This window comes from Cynocephalus volans, chromosome 10, assembly GCF_027409185.1.
Source record: "Cynocephalus volans isolate mCynVol1 chromosome 10, mCynVol1.pri, whole genome shotgun sequence".
Classification (NCBI taxonomy): Eukaryota; Metazoa; Chordata; class Mammalia; order Dermoptera; family Cynocephalidae; genus Cynocephalus; species Cynocephalus volans.
This window is the reverse complement of record NC_084469.1, coordinates 24,128,189-24,150,850: the sequence shown is the minus strand read 5'-3', so window position 1 is coordinate 24,150,850 and position 22,662 is coordinate 24,128,189. Positions and strand designations below refer to the sequence as shown.

The window sequence follows — 22,662 nt, the reverse complement described above, 5'->3', positions numbered from 1 at the left end:
ATGTAAGAAGTTTGAAATCTGATTGTATCTGTAATCGCAACTAATGTAACTTACACTTTTTGCCTTAGGTATGGTCAAGTTTTAATATAGAAGTAAGCTGAGTAGCATTTCTATGTTTTTTTTCTCCTAAATTATTTGGAAAAAATCTTTGGAAAATCATCTGATCAAACTTTCTGTCTACATGACAAAATACATAGAGTTCAAAAATTGCTTGAAATCACTTTCTAAAATTTTTTCTTGATGTTGTTTAAGTAAATGAGAAAGTAAACTCTTGATAATTCTATTTCCAGAAAATAATTTACATTTATAACTTTGAAATTAGTGGAAGTTGGGAAGAAAGCAGATATATCCCTCTCTTGTCCATTCAAGATATATTCGTAGTTTTTTGTTTTTTGTTTTTTAAGAAAAATAGTTTTTAAAATCTAGGATAGAAAACCAACGTCAGGATCCCTAAAATCTGATTATTTTTTCTTTTGTTTTTAACTGAAGACTTTTGTGTAGCAATTACTACTTAAGACTGCTTAGAATAAATACATAAAGATTATTAAGGTACTATTTTCATGGTGAGTATTGTTCTAAGAGGACTTTTGTTATTGCATCTTAGACATTGGATTATTTTTTGCTGTATTAAAATGTTTTTATCCTGGATACAGCTTCCAAACAGACTGATTTAAATGTGTTTATGAACACACCTCGCATAAGAATGTTTTTAAGTAGGAAAAGTATTGTCCAGCCAAGGCAAGGGTTCAGATCCCTGTACCAACCAGCCACCAAAAATTTTTTAAAAAGTCTCATCCAGAACCTTAGGACAAAAATTATTTTGTTTTTGTATATGTCTATGGATTCATCTATTAAAATAGCTCTATATATTATTGAAGTTTAATGATGAATTAATGATTAAGTATTCATTTTTGAACTATTAACATCTTCGGGATTTTAAAGACAAGTAAATAGGCTGGCCAGTTAGTTCACTTGGGAAAGTGTAGTGCTAGTAACAGTAAGGTCACTGATTCGGATCCCTGTACTCGGCAGCCACCAAAAAAAAAAAAAAATGCCCTTAATGGAAGTTAAATTATGGAGGAATACTCTGGAACCTTAATTTGCAAAGCCTTTGTTAGTTAATTGATATAGAGAATATAGACTCTAGTATTCGAAATTAAAATCCCTAAACTTTGTAAGCCAAGGGATTCTCCTAGCCAGTAAATAATATATTAATTTTTGCTATCCCATTTAGGCTTTAAAGAAATTCCAGGGAAAGCGTCAAAAAAATAGATCAAATTGATTTGTTCTCTCTTGGTCAAATCAAGAACTTTAGTTTAGGGCCAGGCCCGTGGCGCACTCGAGAGAGTGCAGCGCTGGGAGCGCGGTGACGCTCCCGCCTCAGGTTCGGATCCTATATAGGAATGGCTGGTGCACTCACTGGCTGAGTACCGGTCACAAAAAAGACCAAAAAAAAAAAAGAAGAACTTTAGTTTAATGTCTCTGTGCATTCAAAATGAAACGTGTAATAGTTACTAATTCAATTTAATTGTATTTTAAATTAACTCATTTTTCTAATAGATTTCAGGAGAAGGGGGAAAACTTAAAGATGCTTATTTTGTGTGGTTCTCTCTCCTGAACTATTTCATTTGTGCTTTCTACCAAGAAGCTTCAACTGTATTTGTTAAAATTACTTTTGACCAGCAGTTTGTTATATTCTTTTATTATCATAAATGTTAAATCTTGAAATCAGAAGTAATCTAAATATTTTTTAAGTATAAATTAAAATAATTGAGTCATCTTATTTGAATGAAGAGAAAATCGCAGTATATAGAAAGGTAATTATAGTTGTCTTACTAAAGTTTTACTTAAATGACTATACATAAAGGCTTTTAAAGAGTTTGCTGCAAGTTTGGAACTGATTTGGGGGAAAAAGAATGAGTAAACTTTTGAAAAGTCTTCTTTATAGGAAGTCTTTATTTGAAATTCCTAGACTTCTTTGGAAAGTGAATACTTTGTTTATATTTTTCTTAAAAATAGATTTTAAGGTATTGATTTTCTATTTAGATAAGCCATCACAAAACTCAGAAAATGAACAAAATTCTGTTACCCTGGAAGTCTTGCTTGTGAAAGTTTGCCACAAAAAAAGAAAGGTAATATATAAAATGATATTGGTAGATTAAGTGGAATAATTTTTTAATTGGACATGTTCATGCATATATATTTTATTTGAAAGCCAAATTTTAAGCTTTAAAAGCTTAAGAAATATGTTGATGGATGAATTGTAAAACTGATAACCTCTTTTGCCAACCTCCCATATCTTTGTTTTTTGCAGTCTAAGTGTCTGTCTAAAACTTTATCTGAAAATGAAAGAAGAAGCTGTATTTAGTTGCTTAACTACCATTTCAGTTTCTTAGCCTATTCCTTAGCTATTTGTACCCGTTGAAATTTTAGATGAAGAGTTTTTCCCACAGGATTATCTCTTGTAACACTGCTCTCAGGCAAAGAAATTCTCTTGTCATCATTATCAGCCATTAATTTATTAATACATTGCTTCCAATTTTTATTCATAAGATGAGTTTACTTTCCCATATGAACAAGTCTTGTGATGGTTAAATTTCCTGGGCAACTCTCCAAAGCCGATAGATGTGCTTTTAGTAGCCTCAAGCCTTTGAGTCTTTTTAGAGAGTAGGAACTGACCCGTATAGCCACAGTTTCGATTGCTGATCTTCCAAGATCATAGTTAAGATGATAAGGGGGCTTGAAAACTGCTAGCGCAGTGGTAGGGAGTGTGGACTAGACGATAAGAGGCAGCAGTGTAACATTATATTAAAAAGTTTATGTAAAGTTAGAAAATGTCACTCTTCACTCCCATGTAACTCCCACATATAATAAGTAGTGATATGAAATTCTTCAAGATACATTACTTAGAAAAAAATGTGAACATTAGTATGATCCTTTTTGTGTTTAAAAACAAAAAACATATATAAACAATTTCTTGGAAGGATTATACACAGCCAACTGCTAGTTTTAGTCGTCTCTGGAGTGTACGACCTGCGGAATGGGCAAGATTTACATTTCTCATTTTACTCTCTTTTGTAGAGTAGAATTATTTTTAGACCATAAGCATGTGTTTCATTTTTCTAAATAAATGAAGCTACCATAAGATACGTACTGTATTCTTTTGCCATAAAGGTCTTCTGTATCTTCCAACTTTTCTACTATGCTCTTTTAGCATAACTAGTTATGTGATAATAAAGCATTACTCAGAAGATGATCAATATCACATTTATTAAATAACATTTAAATATATGGATTTATTGTTTCATAATGTTGTCAACCATGGGGTTATTGTGGTCATCTTTTTTCATTTCTAATGGTCTCATCAATTATTGTTACATAAAAATAGAAAATTGAGGGGAAATGATGAAGTTGCTTGAGTTTAACATTTTAATCATGGTTTTAATTCCATATTTCTAATATAAAACTATTTCAGATGACCATAGCTAAACATTGGATATTGCTGTATCATTGTTTTCATTATATTGCAGAAATCCTTGGTTGCTTTAATAATTTGGAATATAGTTGGTACAAATTTTCATCTTTGCTTCACAGTTTTCAGAACTGTGGTTAGAATTTTAACATGCCATTTGGTAATCATGGCCTATACAGTGTCTTCTATAGTAGTGATTAGAAGTTTTATTGTAATTCTTATCATTGCATATGTACAAATAATGTAATAATCTTTACCTTTGCAGGATGTAAGTTGTCCAATAAGGCAAGTTCCCACAGGTAAAAAGCAGGTGCCTTTGAATCCTGACCTCAATCAAACAAAACCTGGAAATTTCCCGTCCCTTGCAGTTTCCAGTAATGAATTTGAACCTAGTAACAGCCATATGGTGAAGTCTTACTCATTGCTATTTAGAGTGACTCGTCCGGGAAGAAGAGAGTTTAATGGAATGATTAATGGAGAAACCAATGAAAATATTGGTAATTTTTATTTCAATAATTTTACTAGATTTTATCGCTGGAGATTAAGGTCGCCAAGGGAAATAATAACCAGTATTCCTTCATAGGAATACCTTCACATTATTGTGTATAACTCTTTTTGAGTTATTTTAAACCTTGCCTTTCCAAGGTTTGAAAGACTGGTACTTTAAGTTAATTCTGTAGCAAAAAAGGAATTCATCTCCCACCCCCACCCCAACGTTTTGTGAAAATTTTCAAACAAAAAACAGTGAATTTTATGGTGAGCTCCTGTCTACTCACCACTTAGATTCAACAAGGAACATTTTATTACACTTATCATGTATCCTTCAACACATTGCTCTATTCTTCTAGCAATTCTGATTTTATCTTTGAAGTAGTCATTCAACCAGCATATAGGTGCTGGGACACAAGGATGATTAAAACATCCAGTCCTATCCTCCAAAGCCTCACAAATTAGTGTAGGGAGATACAGGAAATAAATAATTGCAGCAAAATGATGGGTGGTATAATAGAGTTATATGTGAAGTTCAGTGGAGAAGTACCTTGAAAGAAATAATCTTTGAATTTTGAAATATCCTCTAAAGTTCTTGGAAAGTAACCATGAGTGAGTGGGAGTTTGCCTACCAAAGAAGATCATTCCAAACAAATTAGCATTTGCAAAGATGTGGGGTTAATTAATGTCAATGAATGTCAGAAAGTAAGGATGTATACATGTGGCAAAAACACAAAATTGGGGGCCGACCCCGTGGCGCACTCGGGAGAGTGCGGCGCTGGGAGCGCAGCAACGCTCCCGCCGCCGGTTCGGATCCTATATAGGACTGACCAGTGCACTCACTGGCTGAGTGCTGGTCACGAAAAAACGACAAAAAAAAAAATATATATATATATATATTTAAAAAAAACACACAAAATTGGAAAAGGTGTGATACATAGTATATTGCAACTTTAATTTGTAACATTCAGGATAAATGTAGCATGTTTTATGTTAGGGACAGTATATCATAAATAACACATTTTTGTTTGAATATTTGATTTATGAGAAATGTTTGTTAAATTCAGATGTCAATGAAGAACTTCCAGCCAGAAGAAAACGAAATCGTGAAGACGGGGAAAAGACATTTGTTGCGCAAATGACAGTATTTGATAAAAACAGGTAATGTTGATGGACAAGTGAGGCTCCCATAATGTTCTAGAAATGTTTTCATTGTGAAGCAGAATATAGTGGTAATATTATTTCTTTGTCTTTGTTTCTCTTTATTCTTATTAATGAAAAAACAAACTCAGAAATGCTGAATTTTTCTCTTTATCACATAGAAAGCAATAAATACAGATTAGGAACTACTTGAATGGCTCACTTTAGATTACTCAGCAAGTATTTTCTGAGTGTCTACTCTTTACCAGACACCATTCTGGGCAGTGGACACTGCCTAGCAATGTCCTTGCTTTCAGGGAGCTTCTAGTGGAAGAAACAGACCACTCCCCAAAAATATGTATTAATATGGCTGAGTGCTATTTAGAAAAATAAAGAAAATAAATGGTCACTGTTTTATAGAGAAAGTCTCTGGGAGGAGGTAATATTTGAGCAGAGACCTGAATGAAGTAGGCCCTGTTCTGATCTTGGGGTTATGTGTTTATTAAAGTTAATGAAAAAAATTATGCTTAATCATTATTGTGTATTATGTGCATTTGGCACAGGGAGGCAAGGAACACTTGGGTTTATAATCATCTGCAGTTTCTGTTTGGGAATGAAGACTTTTAACATCAGTAAAAGAAGGTCTTAGAAGCAAACACTTTTTTCATAGGAGTAGAGGGTGAGACCTGTAACGTGCCATTTCTTACACCTGGCTGATTGGTGGTACTTAACAGTTCCCTATCAGCCAGGTATAGGAGAAAGAGCCAAGAAAAGTAACTGGGCCATTCCTGTGGGGGAAGTGATTAGGATAAGGAAGGGCTGGGCTTCACTGATCTGTTAAATGTTCTATTTTAGGCAGCATGGGGGTACATTGTGTTTTTTATTCTTTCTACCTCACATATATGTTAACATTTTCTTTGTATGAAAGAAATACTGTTTCTATTCTAATGAAAAAAGTACCAAGAAGAAATGAGAACTTTTCCACAACTTTTTATTTTGAAAATTTCCAAACATAGAAAAGTTGAAAGAATAATAGTTATTTAACACCCACACATCCATCACCTAGGTTTATCAGTTAACATTTTGCCACATTTGCTTTATTTGTGAGTGTATGAGGGGTTTTCAAAAAGTTCATGGAAAGATTCGTATTATTATTTTTTAATTATATTTTTCCACAAACTTTTAAGTACCCTTGACTATTTTATTTTTGTGCTGAACCATTTGAAAATTTACTTTATTCCTCATTCCCAAATGCTTCATTTCTTTCCTAAGAACCAGGACATTTCCCTGCATAACCACAATACAGCTATCATACTCAGGAAAATCAGCTTATAGCAAGTACAATGCTATCTCCCCAGTTGATGCCAGTAATGTCTTTTATAGTTTGCCACCCCCTACCCTGTTCTGTAGCTAGCTGCCATATCTGTCCAGTCTCCTTCAATTTGGAATGGTTCTCCAGCACCACTTCACTTTTTTGTTTGCCTTTTGTGACACTTTTTTTTTTTTCTTTTTTTTTTTTAAAGATGACCGGTAAGGAGATCTTAACCCTTGACTTGGTATTGTCAGCACCGCGCTCTCCCAAGTGAGCCACAGCCTGGCCCACTTTTTTTTTTTTTTTTTTTAAAGTACAGGCCTGTAGTTATTCAGAATGTGTCTCAATTTGGACTTGTGTGATTATTTCCTCACGATTACACTCAGATTTTTGGCAGGGATACTAATTGATAATGTGTTATTTGTACACCCCGTCACAGATATAAGGTCATGCTAGGTTTGGTGACTTGATTATGCCACTTGGTGGTATTCACCATATTTCTCCATTGTAATAGTACTTTATCTATTTCATTAATCAACATGTAATCTCTGTGATAATACATGAAACTGGGTGAATATCCTTTTTCCTCCAATAGCCTTTCACCCAATAGTTTTAGCACTCATTGATGATTCTTGCTTGAATAAACTATTCCTTTGGCAGTTGCCAAATGGTAATTTTCTACCATTTCTTCCACATTTGTTGGTTGACATTTTTCTGTAAAGAAAAGAATTCCTTGCCTTAATTTTGATTTTTTTAATCAATATGGATTAACAAAGTATTTTTACTCAATTTGTTTTTACTTTATTTTGTCATTCATTTTAATGCTCAATTTGTTTCAATTTTGCTTAGGAGGAGTACCTCCAAACAGGCTCCTGGTTCTTCTGACTTTTTTTTTTTTTTTTTTTTTTTTTAAGTTTTAACTTATTTTCTGGAATAGTAAGATATTCCAGGCTTACTTTCTCCTTTGCCTACCTCTCTTCTGGAATTGCCATTTCTTCAAGGAGTCCTGATTCCTTTTAGTAGAGTAATAGTATTTATAAGCCAAGATCTGAGAGTTAGATGTGTGAAAATTATTTTAAAATTTTGGAAAGGTTAAAGTCTCCTGAAAAAATAACCAAAATTAAAAGCCATATAGGAAAAGTATGAAATATTAAGCAAAATAAAAATTTTTTAACTTCAGAAAACAAAAAAGCCACTATAACCAAAGTCAAAATAAAAATGACAAGTCAAGGGAAAATTATTTTCAACTCATATTATAGATAGATGTCTCATTCCTCTAATATAAAAAGATCATGCTAATTAGAAAAGACCACAGCCCAGTAGAAGAGCAGGCAAAGGATACAATAAAAACTTTACAAAAGAAAGAAAATACATATAGCTCTTAAACAAAAAGATAAGACATCTGAATTAAAAGTATGCTGAGATGTCATTTTTTCACTTATCAGATTGACAGAGATCAAAAATCTTGATAATGCACTGTTGATGAGGCTGTGAAGGGAAAAAAGGCCTCATCATACATTACAGGTAGGAGAGTACATTGGATTGTAGCTATCAAATGTACAACCAGAAAATGGAATATTATGTAACCACATAAAAGCATGAGGGGAGCACCTTTTTAATTTAGAAGCATATGAACGTATTATTTATTTATATAAATAAAACTAGCTTTTTCAAATAGAAAGTTGAATAGCTTTGTGGATATACTGTTGAAGTAGACTAAATTGAAGTAGTACAACATAGAGAAAAGATAAATATTCTTAAGTCTCAAAATTATTTGGTATCAGAAAGAACAGACTTTAGAGACTGCCTGGATTCACTTACTAGATCTGGCTACTACTGCTGATCTTAAGGCAAGTTACTTACCCTCTCTGTGCCTCAGTTTTCTCTTCTGAAAATGGACTAATAGCACCTAGTTCGTAGAGTTGTTGAGAAGATTAAATGAACCATGTAAAGTCTTTAGAATAGTGCCTGGCACATAGTAAGCACTCAATAAATGTTAGCTATTATCACCTAATAGAATTTCTCTAAGACTGATGAAGAGAAGCCAGATTCTTGCTAAATACAATATTGAGCATGGTTAAACAATGGTGTTGAGTAGTAGTGGTTACCAGTTTTTAAATGTATGGAAAACATTTACACACACACATATGTATGTATACACACATTAAAACTAATATGTATGAGTATAATTTAATTGATTCTTTGATTCAGCCAGTATTTCATTTATTTATCCACAAAATATTTATTGAGCACCAATATGTGCCAGGTGCCCCCAAGATCCTATAGTTATCAGATTTGTCATTATAATCAATTAGTTTACTGGTCAGGTATAACAGTAAAGGATTCTAGTTGAAACATTTACAGAAGTTAAAAATAACAAGCATAATTCTTAGTGGCAAGCATAATTCCCCAAGGCAAGTATTTCAACACTGTTGTTATCCTATTTTTTAAAGTATAGAGCCTGCACATGTGCTTTATACTTCATGTTTAAAATTTACCAGGTTTTGAGACCTTAGGCATATTATACTTTAAATGTTTGAAGTTATATCTGAGTAGCTACAGTAATTTCTAGTAAACTAGAAATAACTTTCTAGCTATATAGTTATTAGTGCACATCACTAAAATTGCTTTTGTCAGGACTGGAGTGTAGATATATTTTAAAATCTTGTTGGGTATATAAGCTAGTTTATAAATTTAATAAATGCTTTTTTAGTATAAATCTAAAGATGTAGAATTTGTGTACTTACATTAATACAGAGGTTACTTTAAAGTGTATGTGTTTGTCTAACAGGCGCTTACAGCTTTTAGATGGGGAATATGAAGTAGCCATGCAGGAAATGGAAGAATGTCCAATAAGCAAGAAAAGAGCAACATGGGAGACTATTCTTGATGGGAAGGTATGGACTACTTAGAAGGTTGAGCACATTATAGTTATGAACTCCCATTTATGATTGATGTTTTCTTTCCCAAGTGCAAATTCATGTTGGAAGTAAAGAGTCCTTCATTTTTTACACTTTGAAAAACACAAGTAAAATGATCTAGTCAGAGTATTTAATGTAAGGCATTGTTTTTAGAGCCAAACTGCCTTATTCAAATCTGTGCTCCTAGCCACGTGGCGTTTGGCAAGTTACATATTTGTGTCCCAGTTTTCTCATCTAAAAACAAGGCATAGAATTGATGGATTAAACGAGATAATTAATAAAATATGTTTAGCACCATGCCTGGCATATAATAAGTGCTCAATAAATGTTAACTGCTATTTTACATCCCATTCATAGTAACAGCAGGTAACATGATGACTAATTTTTGAAGAAATCTGCAGAACTTAGATGAAGCGTACTTAAAGTAACTCTTTGAAGAGATATTAAAGGATAAATAGGCATACATACACTTCTTGGATAGGCAGACTTAACAAAATATAATGATGTCATTTATTTCTAAATACATTAGGTCAGTGTACCTTCACAAGCAAAATCTCAGAAGGAATATTTTAGGCCTTAAAGTTAGTCTCAAGTTAATCTTGAAGAATAAGTATGTAATAATATTAAAGAAATTTTTGGAAAAGTATTCTGAGAACATTTACTTACCAGATAGTAGAACATACTATAAAGTTAAAAGAACTTAAACTGTATATTATAAGCATTGGAATAGTCAAGCAGATCACTGTAGGTAGCATAGTCTTGAAATAGTTTCAAGTATATTTGGAATATAGTTTATGATAAAGGTGGTGGTATAGATCTGTGTGGGAAAGATAAACTGTTCATTAATTGTGACAGAATTGGTCTCTAGCCATCTGGAAATAAACTTAGACGTAATAGATTCCTGAAGGCTTATAAACATAAATGCAAAACTTAACACTATAAGTTCAGAAAAAAATGTAGGTGAATGAGAATATAATCTTGTGGTGAGAAATACCCTTCTAAGTATGATACCAAAGCCAAAAAAGAGGGCTGGCTGGTTAGCTCAGTTGGTTAGAGTGCAGTGTTGACCCCCACTGAGGTCAAGGGTTTGGATCTCCTTCCCAGCCAGCCGCCAAAAGAAGAAAAAATGGTTAAGGTGGTAAATTTTATGTTATGTATATTTTATCACAATTAAAAAATTTTTTAAAAAAGCCAAAAAGCATACAGTAAAAACTGTCTGATTAAAATGAATCATTTCTATACTTCAAAAATGTAAAGTTAACGACAGAAAAAATAGACTGGGGAAAAATATTTGTGACGTACAAAATGCTGATATTATGAATCTTATAAATCAGTATATGAGTTTTATAAATCAATAAGAAAAAGATAATCTAAAAAGTAAAATGGGTAAATGGCAATCAGGCATTTCTTAAAAGAACAAATTATAGATGGTCAGTAAACTTTTAAAAAAGATACTCAACCATATTAATATTTAAAGACATGCATACAAAAGCAGAGATAAGTACTTTTGACTACTAGCTTGACAAAGGTTAGAAATATTGACAGTTTCTAGTACTGTTAAGAATATGAAAACACATACTCTCAAATAATACTTTGGTGTAAGAATAAGTTGGCGCAACCTTACTGGAAGGCAGACTAGGGATATGTATAAAATTAAAATTATATATATAGTCTTTTTTTTTTTTTTTTTTTTTTTGGGGGGACCGGTAAGGGGATTGTAACCCTTGGCTTGGTGTCACCTGCACTGCGCTCAGCCAGTGAGCGCACTGGCCAGTCCTATATAGGATCCGAACCCGCAGCCTTGGCGCTCCCAGCGCTGCTGCGCTCCCAGCGTCGCACTCTCCCGAGTGAGCCACAGGGTCAGCCCTATATATATATAGTCTTTAACAATTAATTCCAGTTCTACTGTTTTGTCACAAGATGTAGTAACTGGTTAACTGTGAAAAAGATGTAGATAACAGGTCTTCTCAGCATTTTTTAAATAGTGAAAAATTGGAAACAACTTAAATCTGAAAAAATAGCCATTTAAAAGGATGATAGTGTGACAAGATTTCCATATTTAATTTTTACATAATAGTATGCATAGTGGGTTTTTTTGTTTGTCTGTTTGTTTATTTTTTTAGCAGCTCGATGGTATGGGTATCCAAACCCTTAAGGTGGTATAACAGCGCTTTAACCAGCTGAGCTAACTGGCATACATGATAGTATATATAATCCCACTTTTTCTAAAATTAATAATAGTGGTTACCTCCAGGTGATAGGATTCAAATAATTATTTCTTTATACTATCCACAGTGTTTGAATTTTCTGCAGGTATTTATTGTTTTTATAAGCAAGCTTTTAGTTTTGAATTTCTTAAAGTGTATTGAGTTTATTCATAAGAAAATAAGGATTTTATATATATATATTTATATATATATATATGAGTTGTTCCCCCCTCCCCCCCCAAATTGTTTGCAGTGGTGTAAAATGGACATCCTTTAAAGCTAGGGCATACAGATTTACTTCTTTTTAAAAGCACTGTTGTATTCTTTTAAATAAATGTTCCATAATTTAATAAACTACTGCCAGTTTAATGGATAATTAGGATATTTTAACATTTTTTACATCTTCAAAAATGTATCTGTATCTTTTTGCGTCACAAGTATTTTTATAAGATTTAGATAATGGACTTACTTTGTCAAAACTGATTTATATGATGACACCTTTCCCTCATTCTAGTCTAAAATTATAGTTTTAAGAGGACTATTTATAATAAAGATATAGGAGTTTAGGCTTTATTTAGTAAAATAAATTAGAGCCCATTGAAGGTTTCTGTAAAAGAGAATAGCATGAAAGCAGTTTTTCAGAAGATTATTTGGTCTGTATTTGGATTGGGAAGTAAAAATTGGAAGCAGGGAGAGCAGCTGAGATACTGTAGTAGTAAGCAATAAGGACCTATACTTAGGTTTTTGTTGTGATCATTGAAGGGAGAGTGTGTGGCTACCAGTAGAATGATAATGCATGGAACAAAAGTAATTATTAACTGAGAAGAAACATTTCTTTTATAAGAAAAAATAATGGATTTGTTTTGAAACGTTTTAGTTCGAGATGACATTGAGATCATCAAGTGGCAGTGTACAAGAGGCAATTGGAGATAAGGGTTTAGAGTTCAAGTGTAAAGACAGGAATGGAGGACCAAGTTGGGACCATAAGTCTAATGTGTAAATCCTTGAGGATGGGTGACAGATTGGGGCAGATGGCTACAGGTAAGCTAGGAATTAAGGAGACGAAAAGAAGAGTCATCCTATAAGTGATTTGAGTTGAAGGAAGAGAGCCAGAATAGTTAGTGTCCCAAAACCAAAGAAAAGAGGTAGGAATGGTCATTGTCAGTGAGGCTGGGAAAGTCAAGGAAAATTATTAATTCCTAAAGCTGCTCAGTTTATAAAATGAAAGTGGTCACCTAAGAGCAGAAGTTACAAGCTAACAGGCTTTGGGTACCACTGTTTTGTTTTAAAGACATTTTGAACTGGTTATTAACATAAAAATGGGAAGATTTCTCATGAAAACTTGGATTTCTGACTTCTTTTGAAAAATCTGACAACCTAGCTTTGCTGGGCAACAATTCTACTGTTGCTGATAAGAGCTCTGTAGTTCTACATTGTCCACTGTTCTATACAATTACTTATTTTCCTGACCATCTCTGTTAGTATCTGGGTTTTCAAGGAAAACTTATTGATTTAAGTCAAATAAATCCATATTAACTTATCATCATGAATATTTTTAATATTTCTACAATTTCTTTAAATTCATTATATAAATTTTCACTTTTCATGCTTTTTATTTTTTAGAGGCTGCCTCCATTTGAAACATTTTCTCAGGGACCTACGTTGCAGTTCACTCTTCGATGGACAGGAGAGACCAATGATAAATCTACAGCTCCTATTGCCAAGCCTCTTGCCACTAGGAATTCAGAGAGTCTCCATCAAGAAAATAAACCTGGTTCAGTTAAACCTACTCAAACTATTGGTAAGATAACATTGCTATCAAAATAGTGGTTTGCAGCATTAGGTCTTATGTTTTAGACTAATTCATTTGTATTTCCTCCATGTAATTATTCTTTGGAAAATATTATTTGGCTTATTAGATTATGAGCCATGATAAATTAGGGTTCTTCTATATTAAATGTAAAGTTTTGTGTTGACAATTCTTTATCTAGAACCTTAGTGTCAGATATGTCTGGGAATTTCAATTTTTCTTTTAATATTTTAGAAGCATGATATGGTATATAGTATATATGCCATATATTATATAACCTTTCCAAGTGCGGTCTGTAGATAGCTTCATGTCAAGTTAGGATGTTTTTCCACTAAGTAAGTTTCTTTTACAAACTAATGAGAAAATGACTGGTTTTCAGATTTTGGAATTGCAAGTATAAAGGGAATTGGAACTATACGTTTTATAATTTATGTAAAATTTCTTATATGTTGTAAAACTGAATTAATTACTTCAGAGTGTTTTACAATTTTAGAGCTGGAAAAAGATCATCAAAACATGGACTGATTAAATTTTGTGGTAAATTGTTCTGTTTTGGGGTTTTGTTTCTTTTGTTTTGGTTTTTGTGGCTGGCTGGTATGGGGCTGCACATTTTTAAGACGAAAAACACTTATAAATGGAATACCCTAACCTCTCTGCTGAGTTAAGGCCCAAGTTTCAGTGTTCTGTCATTTTATATCTGCCTGATAGGAACTGTCCTTGACTTGAGAACATCTATGTATTTTTACCTTAAAGGAGGCAAAAGGTTTAAGATGTTGTCTTTGACATTGACTGCTCACGTACATTCCTTGTGTGCAGGTCACTGTAGTGGTCAGATTAAGGAGATAAAAGAAATGGCTGGTGTCAGGAGAAAGATTTCCCAAGTCAGTAGTGGTCTGGGTACTTATCAACATACTCTGCAGCCAGTGAAATACATAAAAGAGTTGCAAAGAAACTAAGAAAAAATGTTTTATACAAAATTGTACATGTGGGATGGTTAGTTATGTCAGGAAAAATAAATATTTAAGTCTGAAAGGATATACCAAAAGCAATAATGGTAATTATCTTTTGGATTTGGAGTGATTTTAATAGAATCACTTTTCTATTTAATTGCTGATAAACCAGGACTTAGTGGATGCCTATTTATTGTTGGGCACTGGGAATACAAAGACCAATCAAAACCACACTCTGACCTTAAAGTTCATAAAACAGAATAGTTACCATATATAATTACTTGGGGTTAGTTTTATAATGGTTTAGGACACAGAAGGTATTTTTTTAAAGAAATATAAGTCCCTCCAGTAAATACCTTAACATTTGATTTGGGGGTGCTGATGAAGTGGATTGTTCCTAGGATCATCAGTTGAAGGTGAAAACAGAAATTATGTTAAATATTACAAGTAGAATTCTGTGAAACCTTTAAAGTTTAATAATTTTGGTGAGTAATCTCACTTTTTAGAAGCAAATATTCTCATTAAATATTAATGTATATATTTCAGCTGTTAAAGAATCATTGACTACAGATCTACAAGCAAGAAAAGAAAAAGACACTTCAAATGAAAACCGACAAAAATTAAGAATATTTTATCAGGTAAACATAGCTGACACTAATTTTTCAAGTAATCATGAAATGCATTTGTTTTCTATGTTATATCTGAAATCTTTTGACATATTTAAATGAAAATCAAATCAGAGATATTGTTTTAAATATTTTTAGTGATGATATTGAGACAAAATATCTTGAGATGTTTAAGCTTGAGATTTGCCGGGTTTTGTTTTTGTTTTTTTCAGTTTCTTTATAACAATAATACAAGACAACAAACTGAAGCAAGAGATGACTTACATTGCCCTTGGTGCACTCTGAACTGCCGCAAACTTTATAGTTTGCTCAAGCATCTTAAACTCTGCCATAGCAGATTTATTTTTAATTATGTTGTAAGTAAATTTTCATTTTTTTTTTTTACCAATATATTATTTATCAAATATAAGATAACCTGACTTTCAAAAACTGTACTTCGTGTAAAAATACCAAAATTTGGGCTGTACCAGCCACCTGCAAAAAAAATTTCTTTTTGCTTTGGATGGATTGCTTATATGTATGCATTATAGTGAATGAGTCAGTTTACATATATTTGGAATAATTAACATTTGCATAGCATATCTATATTGACACATAATTCTCACACCAACTCTTTGAATTAAGTGGTAGTTTTCTTATTCTTGCTTAGGCAAAAAGTAATTTGTATAAAGTCACCAGGCCAGTAAATGGCACAGTCAGGATTTCAGCATACATCTTTTTGACTCCAGATCTTCTACTTCCTGTTCACCATGCTAGTATGCCTGGCTTATTTTAGTTTTCATAACATTAAGAACCCACAAATACTTTTCAAATAATTAAATTGGAGGTATAGTTACTTTAGGGTAGGATAATTAATATTTCCTTTTTCTAAACACCTTGCTATTTTTATTACAGTATCATCCAAAAGGTGCTAGGATAGATGTTTCTATCAATGAGTGTTATGATGGCTCCTATGCAGGAAATCCTCAGGATATTCATCGCCAACCTGGATTTGCTTTTAGTCGCAATGGACCAGTGAAGAGAACACCTATCACACACATTCTTGTGTGCAGGTAGGTAAAAAGGTCACACAACAAAAGTTTATTCTCTTTTATTGGTGATGTTAGAAAAACAAAGAGGAACCACACAAAGTTACTGAAATCATTATTTCAGTATTAGGTAAGTCTCTGAGTGGTATATTGCTTTATAACCCTCCCCAGCTCCTATTTCTAGAGGGGTTTTTTCACTTCCTCCTTACAGCTTTTTCCCTGAGTTTTAACTGTTAATGTCACTACTGCTGCGGTGCTTAGTGGAATTAAAGAATTCTCCCAGTGGAAGTTTCTGAGTGCATACCCAGGCAGGAACTTGCAGAAAAGGGATATACTCTATTGGGGTAGTTTGAAATATAAAGAACTCTCTCCCTGTCACTTAATATTCCACATGACACTATCCTCTTAGATATTACCTGAGACTGGTTCTCTTTCTGCACAGTGGTGTGTTCACAGCAGCAGATTTGACTGCTGAGGTTCAGGTTACAAAGGGGAATTTTTTATCTTTGTAAAGCTGAACTCTTGGATAGTTGGGTGTAACCAGTGTTGTGGTTTTTCTGCTTTTTGAATTCACGAGTACATATGTTAGAATACACAGTTTTGTCATATAGGATTTTATATGCATATTCCTTTCTTAATGTGCCCTAACACTTTCTTCCTTTTTCTCCTTTTGAACCGTGTTTCTCTTTTTTTCTAGGTTTATTTTTCACACCCAGAAAGACAGTTTTATCTTTAAAACTTTGGTGTTTAAATTGATATATAATAGGTTTACTTCACATCATATATAGAAAGAAAATAATTGGGGGGGGGTCTCACATATTGTTTTGTGGTTAGTTTTGTAAAAAATTGGTATTATTACAAACTATTGCAGATCTCAGCTCATAGTCATGTAGTTAGATGATGTACATGTAGATGCCGTATTACATCAACATTTATTTCTTTTTATTAGGCCAAAACGAACAAAAGCAAGCATGTCTGAATTTCTTGAATCTGAAGATGGAGAAGTAGAACAACAACGAACATACAGTAGTGGCCACAATCGTCTGTATTTCCATAGCGATACATGCTTACCTCTCCGTCCACAAGAAATGGAAGTGGACAGTGAAGATGAAAAAGATCCCGAATGGCTAAGAGAAAAAACGATTACAGTAATTATCATCATCATCATTATTGACAATGATCTTAGAATTTTATTATTAAATGAATGTTCAAAAACTATTGTTTAATAAAAACTGGACTTTTGATTTACTGTAAATAAGCTTATTTTTTCTAAATTAAGGAATCCAGCAATGCACAGTTTTTATAATTGTGTCATTTAAAAAGTTACCAAGTAAAAGAAATACGTATTATTTTCTTTCTTTCTTCTTCTTCTTTTTTTTTTTTTTTTGGTGGCCGGCTGGTAAAGGGAACCAAACCCTTGACCTGGTGTTCCCAGCATGTATATTTTCATTTATATATTTATAGGTAGCTATTGTATAATTTAGGATTTCCCCTTTAAAATTACTGCTTAGATAGTAGTTGATTTTAAGAAATGTGGCCACTTAGCTGTATAAATATGTTATAATATTTTTAATTCCAAAACATTCTGTTTTTGACATTCTCACAATTTTTTTCTTAGAAATACCAATTATATTTATTCTGTATTTAATAGATTTTTTCTTTTTTCTTTTTTTTTTTTAGCAAATCGAAGAATTTTCTGACGTTAATGAAGGAGAGAAAGAAGTGATGAAACTATGGAATCTCCATGTCATGAAGCATGGGTAGGGTACTTCTAAATTTATTTAAATATTCTGTTATTCTTTATGCTCTTTTTTGCTTCTTCACATTCTCTAAATCTACCCATGTTAAAATCTTATTTAAAATTCCATTAATTTAGATATAAGTACATGTCTCAAATCTTATCCTAGTCCAAAGTATTTTAATTGCATAAAGAAAAATGGAGATGCTCAGAGAATATATAAGGAAAGTGACAGCTCCTAGCTGCATCTAACAATAGGTTTTTAAAGGGCCTTGGGTTTCTTCCTTTCAGTTTTTACACAAAAAACTATCTTTAATGTTACCCCCAGTTGAATTGAACTTTTACATATTGTATCTTAATGTACAGGCAGAATAATTTCTAAAAGCTTATTAGATTAATAGATTAATATCTTTTTTTTAATGATCCAGTTATTATTTCTTTTATTGCCAAGGAATACAAAAATAAGATGCCATGTACTACATGCCTGGAAAATCCTGAGAATTATTTACCAGAGAATTATTATCACAATTTTTTAAAATTGCTTAATTATTCAGAATAAAATATGTGGCTTTTCTGATTTCTCATTTGTTTCTATTTCATAGAAGTCAAGATAGAACAATTCTTATTTCTTACACTTTTGTGGATAAAAGTATGTTCTCAACTATTATTTTTCCTGCACATCTGCCTCCTTCCCTGTGTGAGCTATTTTCCTGTCATTACATGTATTTTTCTTCTCTACCATCCTTTTAGTCAAATCTTCATTTAAGGCTTTCTTCTACAGCACAAACATTCAAGGTTTTTTTCAGTTATAGATAAGTTAAATAATAGGAGGGGACATTTTTGTTTCTCTACTCCTGGGGAATGAAGAGGAGTTGGTGTATAAATTCTAGTCCAGGTATCTGGGTGGATGGCCCATAGCCTGTTTTTATACTGCCTTTCAGCTAAGAGTAGTCTTTCAGTACAGGGATCTGAACTCTTGACCTTGGTGTTATCAGCACCATGCTGTAACCAACTGAGCTAACCAGCCAGCCATCTTTACATTTTTAATGGGTTGTAGTAAAGATGGAGTGGCTGGTTTGCTCAGTTGATTAAAGTGTGGTGTTTTAACACCAAGGTCAAGGATTCAGATCGTTGTACCAGCCAGCCGCCAAAAAAAAAAAAAAAATGAAGATCACGTATGGCTTGCAAAGACTAAAGTATTTACTCTCTGGTCGTTTACAGATAAAGTTTTGCTCCTATTCTAGTCATTAAAACAGTTATGAATAAAGTATATATGTGGAGGGGTTAGGTTGACTGTTTTTCCAGTGATCCTGATTTCAAAATATAATTTTCCAGTTTCAAAATATAATTTTAGTCAAATTATTAAGTTTTGTTTCAATTCCTTGATCCAATTTTGTTAGAGTAGCAACTCTTGGGGTTCATTGTATAGTGACATTATAAAGTGGCAAGTAGTTGGGTAAATTAATTTGATTTTTAAAAATTGGAGGCATACCTTATAGATTCCGTGTTGGACTCAGTTTCAGTGGGTAACTGATCAGATATTCTCCTATTTGGTTTCATTTGATTCTTTCAAATTTTCTTAATAGCACATGTGCCCCACTCACTTACCACCAGGACAGCCACACTTCCCATCACTTTTTGTGACACCTTAATTTTTTCAAAGGTTTACCATGAACTGAAATGTAGAGAAGCAGTGCTTCTGTAATAGGAAAGTATGTCAAGATCAAGGGAAAGAATAATGGGGAGTTGTTAGTGTGTATAGAGAGAGTTAATGGAAATGGTGCTGGCAAAAGAAGATATTTTATACTTTTACGACTACGTAATTTCATTAGGAAAAACAGAAATGGTATCTGTTCTAATGGCACCTGTTTAAGATCTGGTCAGATTAAATCTCTTTAAATTTCTAAAATGGTAAGCTCATTCAGGTGATTGAATCTCGGTTTCACTATAGCTTTACTACTTGTTAAATCATCATTTTCTGAACTTGGATATTATCTTAACTGTTCTATAATGGTTATCACTATTGCACTGGACAGAAATGCTTTGTATCACTATTAATTTTTTATTTTTATTAAATAGGTTTATTGCTGACAATCAAATGAATCATGCCTGTATGCTGTTTGTAGAAAATTATGGACAGAAAATAATTAAGAAGAATTTATGTCGAAACTTCATGCTTCATCTAGTCAGCATGCATGACTTTAATCTTATTAGCATAATGTCAATAGATAAAGCTGTTACCAAGCTCCGTGAAATGCAACAAAAATTAGAAAAAGGAGAATCTGCTTCCCCTGCAAATGAAGAAATAACTGAAGAACAAAATGGGACAGCAAATGGATTTAGTGAAATTAACTCAAAAGAGAAAGCTTTGGAAACAGATGGTGTCTCAGGGGTTGCAAAACAGAGCAAAAAACAAAAACTCTGAAAAGACCTAACCCCACGTTACGGACAAACACTGAAATTGCATTCTAGGGAATTCATCCTCTAGGAAGAATTGTGGATTTTTTTGTTTTTGTTTTTGTTTTTAATCATAGGTTCCAAACAGGCACTGTTAGATGAAGTAAATGATTTCAACAAGGATATTTGTATCAGGGTTCTATTTCACTTCATCATGCAGCGTTACATGTGTATCAGTTTTATTGATGTCATTAAATCTAGTTTGAGCATGAAAAGCAATACTTCAGAGAAAGTATTTTTAACTTCAACAATTGTCTTATGAAATATATTGAATTGATTAGAAATTATTTCATATATTTAAATTACAATGTTTTTGCATTTGTGACTGGCTTTTTCTACTTTGTAATTGTGAGACATTTTCCTGGGGAGGGAAAATTGGAATGTGATTCCCTTTTTTAAAAATTGAAGATTTTTGTGAAATTATGTTGCATTACTATTTGCAATCAAATCTTGATCCTTGATATTGAAATCATTTATCAATTTGGAATGTGAAATTACAATGTAAGATATTTTACCTTACATAAGTTCATTTTACAACTTTAAAATAGCACTTCTTCATCTTATGCCTGTTTGAGATGTTCATTTTTCACATTGTTGACAGTGAAATGCCATGTTGGTTCATAAGATTACTGTTTGTCTTCATGTGGATAATTTTAGTGCATTGCTCACCCAGTATATTTTTTTAAAACTTGAACATTTTGCTGTCTTAGGTTTTTCTTTCAATTAGATAATCACACAAAATTCAGCTGTTCACATCTTTTCATTAGGATTGTAAACCAAGAGAAGAATGAGTTTGAGAGGTTTAATACGCCACTTTCATGGGAGGAAGTGTTCTATAAGAATGAACCAGAAAATGTTATGCCTTTTTTTTTCTTTGCAAGGAAGTCTTTGTAATTCATGATTAGAATATCCAATACGGATAAGCTGACTTGAATCATTTTGAGCAATTTTGCCCTGTGTTATGTGTGTTGTGTGCACATATTTGCAGTTGGATTTTTTCCAACAGAAAGTGGTTTCACTACTGGCACATTAACAAGTACCAATAGGTTTTTATTCCAACTCCAAGCACTGTGGTTGAGTAACATCACCTCAATTTTTTATTATCCTTAAAGATTGCATTTTCATATTCTTTATTTATAAAGGATCAATGCTGCTGTAAATACAGGTATTTTTAATTTTTTAATTTCATTCCACCACCATCAGATGCAGTTCCCTATTTTGTTTAATGAAGGGATATATAAGCTTTCTAATGGTGTCTTCAGAAATTTATAAAATGTAAATACTGATTTGATTGGTCTTTAAGATGTGTTTAACTGTGAGGCTATTTAACTAATAATGTGGATGTGATTTGTCATCCAGTATTAAGTTCTTAGTCATTGATTTTTGTGTTTAAAAAAATAGGAAAGAGGGAAACTGCAGCTTTCATTACAGACTCCTTGATTTGGTAAGCTCTCCAAATGATGAGTTTCAGTAAAATCTGATTTTGCCTCTGGATAGTGGATCTCGAGCATTTCTCTCGGGCTTTAATTTGCTAAAGCTGTGCACATATGTAAAAAAATAGATTATTTTAGGGGAGATGTAGGTGTAGAATTATTGCTTATGTCATTTCTTAAGCAGTTATGCTCTTAAATGCTTAAAAGAAGGCTAGCATTGTTTGCACAAAAAGTTGGTGATTCCCTCCCCCAAATAGTAATGAAATTACTTCTGTTGAGTAAACTTTTTATGTCATCTTATAATAAAAGCTGAAAAAATCCCTTTGTTTCTATTTATAAAAAAATGCTTTTCTATATGTACCCTTGATAAAAGATTTTGGAGAAATCATGTAAAATTATAAAGCATTTGAATGGTACAGTAGATGTAAAAAAAAATTCAGTTTAAAAGAACGTTTGTTTTTACATTAAATGTTTATTTGAAATCAAATGATTTTGTACATAAAGTTCAATAATATAAAAGCTGTATTGTTTTGGTTTTTTGTTATGCATTGTTAATGTGTGCATTAAAATTTTGGCTTAGATAGCATACTAAGGATCCAGAAAAAGAATACCACCCTCAAATGATGGATGTGTCAGAGCTAGTAAGAAATTAAGGAAAAAATTAATGTGAAATCCTGCTTTCATCAACTACAACTAGTATGTTATGTTGTTTATGGTGATACATAAATATTTTTAAGTGTATAGTTGGGAGTAATGTCAATGTTAGTTAACTAAACAGCTATCCATCTTTCGTTGTAGATTTTTTCCATTTTCCTTTTAGTGAAAAAATTTATCTTGGCCTTCAAAAAGCTTGTAGAGTGGGATACAAATGAACAATGATAAAGTAAATTATATTCTATAATAAAATTATATACCTACATCCTATAAGAGGTCAGTAGTTGTTGAAGTTAACTTAGAAGAGTTGGAGGAAAGTTGACAGAAGAGGTAACAATTCAGCACTTCTTGCTTTACATTCTGGTAATAGCTTGTTGCTGTGTATTCTTTGAGCTGAGTGTCCCCTCTATGCTTCCAAAGTCCTC

At 32.5% G+C, this 22,662-nt stretch overlaps 1 protein-coding gene across 1 annotated transcript in view; it reads left to right on the top strand.

Annotated features, from left to right (window-relative positions):
- The window catches only part of SUZ12 (SUZ12 polycomb repressive complex 2 subunit), a 38,511-nt gene extending 16,517 nt beyond the window's left edge, over positions 1 to 21,994 (top strand). The window contains exons 6-16 of the mRNA XM_063110581.1: positions 2,047 to 2,132; positions 3,738 to 3,969; positions 5,029 to 5,122; positions 9,205 to 9,310; positions 13,165 to 13,342; positions 14,848 to 14,939; positions 15,140 to 15,283; positions 15,822 to 15,979; positions 16,905 to 17,103; positions 17,636 to 17,715; positions 19,773 to 21,994. Coding sequence (XP_062966651.1) covers positions 2,047 to 2,132; positions 3,738 to 3,969; positions 5,029 to 5,122; positions 9,205 to 9,310; positions 13,165 to 13,342; positions 14,848 to 14,939; positions 15,140 to 15,283; positions 15,822 to 15,979; positions 16,905 to 17,103; positions 17,636 to 17,715; positions 19,773 to 20,118 — 1,715 coding nt within the window. The 3' untranslated portion in view covers positions 20,119 to 21,994. The remainder of the gene's footprint in view (positions 1 to 2,046; positions 2,133 to 3,737; positions 3,970 to 5,028; positions 5,123 to 9,204; positions 9,311 to 13,164; positions 13,343 to 14,847; positions 14,940 to 15,139; positions 15,284 to 15,821; positions 15,980 to 16,904; positions 17,104 to 17,635; positions 17,716 to 19,772) is intronic.
- Positions 21,995 to 22,662: the final 668 nt, after the last annotated feature.